This window comes from Colossoma macropomum, unplaced genomic scaffold (genome assembly GCF_904425465.1).
Source record: "Colossoma macropomum unplaced genomic scaffold, Colossoma_macropomum, whole genome shotgun sequence".
NCBI classification, from domain to species: Eukaryota; Metazoa; Chordata; class Actinopteri; order Characiformes; family Serrasalmidae; genus Colossoma; species Colossoma macropomum.
In genome coordinates, this window is record NW_023494800.1 from 5,999,168 (window position 1) to 6,007,757 (window position 8,590).

The 8,590-nt window shown below is 41.4% G+C and overlaps 1 protein-coding gene across 6 annotated transcripts in view; it reads right to left on the reverse strand.

Moving 5' to 3' along the window:
* grin1a (glutamate receptor, ionotropic, N-methyl D-aspartate 1a) overlaps nt 1-8,369 on the reverse strand; it is a 52,655-nt gene extending 44,286 nt beyond the window's left edge. For 5 of the 6 annotated variants that reach the window (XM_036588025.1, XM_036588024.1, XM_036588027.1 and 2 more), the window contains exon 1: nt 7,704-8,369. In XM_036588025.1, coding sequence (XP_036443918.1) covers nt 7,704-7,952 — 249 coding nt within the window. In that variant the 5' untranslated portion in view covers nt 7,953-8,369. The remainder of the gene's footprint in view (nt 1-7,703) is intronic. The other variant, XM_036588028.1, reaches the window with a different exon arrangement.
* Between the last annotated feature and the right edge of the window lie 221 nt (nt 8,370-8,590).

Consider the following 8,590-nt stretch of genomic DNA (forward strand, 5'->3'; position numbering starts at 1 on the left):
GTGACTTGGGCTGGTACAGAATGTTCTGAAGGCTCAGTCCTAGTTTAATGGGCTCTTTTGTTGCTGTCTGAACAAAACCTCTCACCTCCAAAATGGTAAAAACACTATGTTCTTAACTTTTAATGTACAGTGCTGTGTGAAAATCAGAGACCACCCTTTCATTTATTCAATTTCCAGTCAAAATAGATATTAAGAATAATTTATTCATTTTTTTAGCCTCAACAACTGAATATGATCTCAATTTTTCAGTATTTAATTTATTTCAGCTTCCATTCTTTTCCATTCCATTCTTTTTCTTTTCAGTGTTAATCTGCAGGGATATTTTTCAAACACCTCCAAAGTTCAGTCTTAGAAGTTGGTTTCTGATTCTCACAATCCGAGTAATTTCAACTACAAATTTACTCATCAGTCCATAAAACATTACTGCATATCGCAGATCTCCGGATTCCGTGTTCCACACTCTTAAAAAGATGGTTCTTCAAGGGTTCTTTATTAAAGGGAATGGTTCTATTTAGAGCCATGGGTTCTTTTTAGAACCATTTCATGCTCAGATGGTTCTTTGCCTGGTGAAATGGTTCTTTAGATAGATAAAGAATTTGTTGTATATGGTTCTATATAGAACTAAATTGAAATTGATTCTATATAGCAGCAAAAAGGGTTCTGCTATTGTGACAGTGTCAACATTGTAATAATACATATATAGCACCTTTTTGGTGCTATATAGAACCATTTTTTTAAAAAGATTTCATATAGAACCATCTACAGCACATTCTCCACCAATCTGAAGAACAATTTTCACAATGCAAAGCACCATTTAAGCATGAAATTGTTTGATACACAACTCATGGTTCTAAATAGAACCATTCCATTTACTAATGAACCCTTGAAGAACCCTTTTCTAAGAGTGTAATGCAAATCTTGCTTTTTTGGTCTGTTTCCTTTTCTCAGTGAGGTTCTTCTTGGAAGGATGGACAGAAACACCTGTGGATGTTTTCAGATCTGAAGCAGCTTGATTTTCTCCCCTCTCTCAAAGATGAAAGCTTTAAAGGGCCCAAATAAATTGTCACTTGTTTTTTGCAGAAAAGGAGTTTTAAGCAATATGTAAAGATGGTTAAAGTCTCAAAATATACCATTCACTGCACTGCCTATACAGTCATATATGACAACTGTGCTGTTTCTGTAATGTCACGAGAACCAGCCCCTTTACATATACCCACCTATATAGCCTGCAGCAGTTTAGCCCTGCCCATTCATATTGAAGTTCTAAGCAGTGTTTCAGCTCTGAGTCTTCAGCTTTCTGAATGAAGCCCAATGCAGGACAGCCAGACAGCCCAGAGTTAAATTATCTTATATCAGTCTTTAAGGCACAGGAACAAAAACAGCCTGGTTCATTTAAAGGGAAAAAGAGAAGGAAAATGGTCATAAAAATGTATTATGAATATTTTTGGTACATAAAACCACACAAATGTGGACCTCGCTGGAGAAAATGAGGTCCAAACATGTAGGACATGGACCTTTTAATGACTGTTTATCTGATGGTGAAAGTTTTTTTTTACTTTCTCCTTCACGCATGTGGAGGAGCATATATATTATTGGGTGTATCTCCTGAAAAATGAGTAACCTAATGATTGTTTATGACTGGAAAATAAATAAATGAAGGGTGTTCTTTGACTTTTGCAAGTAACTTTGGACCATTTTTGTTGATCTATCCATCATGAAATGACAAAATTGGGGATACTATGTTTTGCTCTGACGGCAACAATATGTAAGAATGACAAATTTATGTCGTAACAATACAGCAAGAAATTCCTCACTAGTGACGCTGATCCTTATCCGACTAATCGGTTTAATGTGACAGACATATTGCCTAGTCCGCATTCTTCCCAGAGGGACTGCGCCTGCTCACAACACAGCCATATTTAGTGAAAATATGCTACAAAAATCAGAGAGATGTGACACAAGACATAAAAACACAGCTTTGGCACTGCGTGCAGTTATGATGGCTTTGTATGCTGACAGCCTGTATGGTTGGGCCTTGAATGAGGATTTTCATCCAAAGTGCTCTCAGGCATCTCTTTTGTACCATCTGCCACCGACCATCCTTCACTCACACAGAGCCCAAGCACCAATCAGCTAAAAGGCACGTATCAGTGCACAGTGAGGGTACAAGAGAAGCTATGAAGATATGAGAGATGAATATGCAAATTTCAGTCCTCATCATAAAATCAACCCAATTAAAGATTTTGACAAGATATATAAATAGATAGATATATAAATAGATTTTTAGATGCTTTAACCCTTTAAAGGGCTCATATCATGGAAAAGCTTCATTTTCTTTGCGTTTTTGAAAAATTTGTGTAGTTGGTAAACCAGTGGGGAACCCTCAGGGCCTTCTAGGCCTGCAGTGACGGCCTAATGATTTCTGTGAAATAAGAAAATACACGCTTGTAATTTTTGGTTCATTTTTGAAATATAATGATGTATTTAAACTCTACATGCACTATAGTAATATGTTTGCTTCACGGTTACATTTTGGTTGGAAACAAAAGGATTCAAATCTTGAAATGCCCAATGGTAAATGGTCCCGCCAGGATTGTGGTATCTAGTAGATACAGCCAAGCGAGCTCTCCCATTGGTTAGGACTTCAGGAGCTGAACTGAAGGCTCAATGATTCAGATTAACCACTAAAATAATTAGGAAGTGATAGTAGGATCAACCATTCATGTTTTGATTTACAACAAGGACCAATTTTGTGAGAACAAAACATCACCCTAGGCCTTCACTAGCGGTGCGGTAGTCTAAGTACGTAATAGTTAATAGCGGCAAAGCTCTTTGGCAGGAATCAGTGTAAAACTGCTACAAGGTAAAATATATGATTATTACAAGCTTCAATTAAATGTTTCATTTACAAGTTTTAAACATTCTTGTTTAATAAAGAGTGGGCAGAAGTGTTCATGTAAGTCACTGTAGGCTTAGGGCTAACATACTACTAGAATCCCATAGGGGGCTAGCAGAAATTAGCATCATTAACAGAGTTTTTTTTCCTTTTTTTAAATGATTTTTGACATTTATGACTTGATTGATGAAGTTTCAAATTGTGCTATTCACTTCCCAGTCCATACAGTCTATATATGGAAAATAAGCTGTTTTAAATTCAGCGTCTTTGTGGTGCCATTAAAATCAGCTAAATGTCTTATAAGTTATGTACGTTATAAACTTATAAGCAGCGTTTCAACACGGTTTTTGAATGAAGGATATCCAATCACAACAGAGCTAATTTACATGCATCAGTCTTAAAGGAACAGTGACAAAAATAAAGAGAAAATAAAGAGAGGCCAGAAAATGGTCTTGTAAAATGAATTATGCAATTACAGGAAATTGTAAGATTTGCACCCTTTAAACAACCTTCCAGTCCTCACTCTTATAACTCTGCTTGTATTGTTTTCCATGTAACGGCAAGAAAGAGAGGGAGAGAGAGAGAAAGCAAGAGAGAAAATGGATGGGCTTGGGGTACAAGAAGAATTACTCTGCATTTATTCATTTCATTTTACATGGAGCCCTATTTCGTCAGCTCTGAATACGGCGCCGAAAGGAAGGCATGACCTCAGCACTTTTGAAATGACATAAACCATCCTAAGAGCACTTTAAGTGCTTTTAATTTAATTTGGCGTGAGCAGGCTTTTAATGATGCTAGGCTGCTTCTGACTCTATTAGTCCCCAGAGTCTATCAGCGCTCTGCAGTACACAGGACACCTCTTCCTCCAACATGTTCACTCAGCCAGCGTTATATTGTTATCACTGGTTTGGGTTGTGTCAGTCAGATATGCATTATAGCCTACCCACGATGCTTAAAGTCCACTTGAGATAAAAACTGACCTTATTTTACCTTCTTAATGCATGTCCCTGACTATATCATATCACTTAAAATACAAATTGCATGTTCTCCTGTCATCTTCTGTCAAAATGTAATGAGTTATTTCCTGCTTCTAAAGCGTCTTATGATTTTTGCTTACAAAAATCATAAGGGGTAAAAGAATTTTAACCAATAATATCATGTTTTACCTCCCCCTTCCACCATGCCCACCTATCATGGAGAGAAAACACTCAACTTAACCCTCCATGGTATCATGTTTCACTCATAAATACATCACAGTATAGGTGGAGAATGAGTTATGATATGAATCTCTTAAACTTTGTAGAATAAATATTACTGCCTGGGCTTTAAAGGGTACAAAATATTCATCAAGTAAGCAGCAACTCAAAATCTAAAGATAAAAAGTTACCCAAAATCTAAAGATCTCATATTATTGATGGCTGCTATCCATGTTATTCCAGCAGCTGAACATTTAAGATGAATGGGCCAATAGAAATTGAATTATTGTTACATTAACCTTCAAAGCATTTTTTCCTTCCCCTATAAAGTTACCGTTTTGGATATACAAGAGTTTTGGTTTTAAAGCATCAGAAGTGTCCGAACTCTTTTCAGCATATAATGTATTTAAGATAGGATAAGATTAGAATAATAAGATTGATTAAATAGCCAAAATATTCAGACACTTATGTTTTAATTTTTCTACTTTAAGGTGCATCCAATTGCTGACTTAGGTGTGTAATCGCACACATACAGCTTGTAGAATCTCAAGTACTGACCAATAGAAAGGGATGCTCTGGAGCAGCCACACATGAGCCTTTGGTCACCATGCCCAATGCCAAGCTAGAAGGCTCAGTTAGAGGGCCATAAAGCCCCCCAGCATTGGGCTGTGGAACAGTGGAACTGCGTTCTCTGGAGTGATGGTGCTCCATCCAGTACCTTTGGGATGAGTTGGAGTGATCCAGAACTCCAACTCCATCCAGAACCATCCAACATCAGTACCTGACCTCACTAATAGCTCAATCAAATCCTCACAGCAATGTTCCGACATCTAGTGTAAATTCTTCCCAGAAGCGTAGAGGCTTTTACTGCAGCAAAGGGAGGCAAACTTACATTCAGAAAAACTGAATATACTCAAGTTTCCAGGCAAAGAAATCTCTGTGGTGGCCCCTTTAATTTCCAGTGCTCCAATATAGCAGAGCCTGCTGTGATATGTGGGCTGTGTTTGTCTCTGTACTCGTCTACAGTTTAACCAGCTATGACATGCTCTGTCTCTCTCATACGCCTCTCCTGCAAATTCAGCGTTGCACTGCAGATGCTCGCTGCACACGCGTTTAGGCTTGGCCTCGTTTTGGCAAATCAAACTCATATGGCACCTTATGGCGTGTTTGAAAAAATAATAAGTGAACATATCTATTCCCTTCATGCTTCATTTATTTCACACATAGTTAGTTTTGCAGCTGCTCCCCTGACCTGGGTCATCACCCCTCCGCCTTAAAGCCCCCTAGCCTGAAGCATGCTGTAAAAAACTTACTGTTTTGTATGTTTTCTCTTCATCTATACTTTGAAGTCTTTGTGGATAGTCAGGGTTAAAGTGTTGACTATAGACTCACTCATAATCGTGAATGAACATTAGCCACCATCAGCACAGTGTCTAGGTGTGAAAACTGAAAAGTGGCTACACTAACTGCACTCTGCTCAACACCTGATGTCCTCAGAACACTGAAGCCTAATGCCTAGTAGGTTTCTGCTGCTTACAGATTACATGGAACCTTTCTGAATGACACTGATACTCTTTTTCAGCCCCCCCTTTTGAGGCCATCTTTTGACTTTTTTGCACCATCTCTTTGGGCCATCACTTTTTAGTTATCCAATTTGAACTAATCCATTTGGAGAACCCCTTTTGAGCTAATTGTTTTAGACCACCCCTTTTGGGCACACTTTTTTTAAGCAACCCCTTTTGAACCAATCATCAAGCTAGTTCTTTGGGTCCAAATCATTTGGGCCAGTTTTAACAGGCAAGTCTTTTTGGCCATTCCGTCGGGCCAAGCCTTTTGAGCCAATCATACTTTGAAATCTTTATGGATAGTCAGGGTTAAAGTGTTGACTATAGACTCACTCATAATCGTGAATGAACATTAGCCACCATCAGCACAGTGTCTAGGTGTGAAAACTGAAAAGTGGCTGCACTAACTGCACTCTGCTCAACACCTGATGTCCTCTGAACACTGAAACCTAATGCCTAGTGGGTTTCTACCACTCACAGATTACATATAACATTTCTGAAGGACATTAATAGGTTTCTGTACTAAGACTACATGTGTCTATTGTCTTCTCTTACCTTCAGAAATGTGAATGCATAAATGTCTCTCTGCCTCGCTCTCTCCCTCCGCACACACACACATACACATTTATAGTTTCAGCCTATAAGTGGGTATTGAGAGAGTGACTACTGTGTTTATAATGTTACTGGCACTTCACGTAGCACTTTTCTCATTCAGATTAATGCCTTCATCATCACAGCCAATTTGTCTGTGCCTCTTAACAAATAGATTTGCTATACTCTTGGACAAGTAAACCCTTTTGGGCCAAACCGGTGAAATTATTTTTTTGGACCATCTCGTTTATGCTATTCCTTTTTAAGCCATCACTTTTCAGTCAGTCTTGCAGAGCCCTTATTGGGCCTGTCCTTTAAGACCATGCCTTTGGAGCCTTTTCTTTGTGCCAAGCTTTTAGGGCCAACCATTTTGGATAGTATTTTTGGGCCAGTGCTTTTGTTTTTTGGGGCCCTTTTGAGTCAGTCCTTTTGGACCTGTCCTTGTGGACCCACCCTTTTGGGACAACCAATCTTTTTGGGCACATCTTTTTCAACCCATCTTTTCAAGCTCATCGTTTGACTCCTTTCTTGGACCATCTCCTCGGGCCATGCCTTTTGAGCTATCCCTTGTGAACTGATTCTTTTGGAGAACTCCTTTTGAGATTTTTCTTTTGAGCAAATACCTTTGGGTTTTCTTGTGCCCACCTTTTTAAGCCATCCTTTTTGAGCCAGTCCTATTGGGCCCACTTGTTTGAGCCAGACCTTTGTCTACAACTCTTTTGGGCCCATCTATAGGGCCAAACTTTTTAAGTCAGTCCTACTGGGCCCAGCCTTTCGGGCCAACAATTTTAGATAGTATGTTTCAGCCAACTCTTTTGGCCAATTTTTGGGATCATCCTTTTGACTCCTTTTGAGCCCTCTTGAGCCAATGCTGCCAATTTTCGGCAAGTCCTTTGGGTCCAGCCCTTTTGGGACTACCATTATGAGCAAGTCATTTGGGCCCTTCTTTCAGGCCGAGCCTTTTGAGCCAATCTTACTGGGCCCACCTTTTTGGACCAGCCCTTTTGGGATGTATATCTGGGGCCATCCTTTTGAACCAATCCTTTTTGGCGCATCTTTTTCAACCCACCCTTTTGAAGCCATCTTTTGACTTCATCTTTTTTGGGCCATCGCTTTTAGTTATTCCTTTTGAAATAACCTCTTTTGAGCTAATTGTTTTAGACCACCCCTTTTGGGCCCACTTTTTTAAGCAATCCCTTTTGAATCAATCCTATTGGGCCCACACTTTTGGGCCAACTTTTATGGGAAAGTCTTTTTGGCCATTGCTTCGGGCCAAGCCTTTTACGCCAAACTTAACCTTTTGGGTAGACCTTTTGGGTCAGTGCTATTGGGCCAATTTTTGGAGGCATTTTTCTGACTCAGACCTTTTGCTTTGATTGACCCTTTCAAACAAACCCTTCTGGGCCAACCCTGCCTTGAGCACAAATGACACGAAGCGACAAAAACTCAACTCACCTGGCTGGAGATGAGGTCCTCACACACGGACAGTGCCATCTGTATAGCATTGGCCTTGTGTGTGACAGAGATGGCGGTCAGCTTGAACTTGTCTCTGCCGTACACCAGGTTGGCCTGGGCCACCGCATCCTTGAACACCTGCTCGTACCTCTTCTGGCTCAGCACGGCCCCGATGTTCACCACCTTGGGCTCGCAGCCGCCGCGCACGCACGAGCAGGAGAAGAGCGCCGCCAGCAGGAGCAGACGCATGGTGCGGAGTGCCAGAGTGCGCACAGAGCCCCGGCTCCGTTCCCTCGCGACGCCGGACAGCAGCTTTTTAAAACAAGATAAAGAAAACAAGCCCCCAGAAAAGAAACGCACCGGTGCGTGGCCACTTCAGAGCCGCGGGCGCGCGCTCACTGCGGCGGAATGCCCGGTGCTGCCTCGCTGCTTTTGCATATGCATCGAGCCTCCGCTCTATGCGGAGCAGCCTTCGCGTCGTTTCGTTGTGCTTCCTCCCCCCGGCAGCGCTCTCAGGACTCGAACAGGCGAGCTCTCATGCCGCTTCAGTCCTGTGATCCGCTCACCGCGGAAAGAGACGGAGAAAACGGCCGAAAAGCCCGTCGACGTGCTGCGTTCAATGGAGCTGCTGCGGCTCGGCTGCTGTCCGTGGTGCTGAAAGCCGGGAGCGCGCACCGCTGCTGCTGCGCTGCGCTGTGCGCGTCCCCGCTGCGCGTTGGCGTTTCAGCATCGACTAAATGAGGCGTAGCTCAGCACGCTGGGGGCTTTATTATCCACACATCTCTCTCTCTTTCTCTCTCTCTCTCTCTCTCTTTCTCTCTTTAAGGCCAAATCAACACATCTAGTTTGGATAAGTAGAGCCTCAGATTTCAGCTCAAATCTGAAAC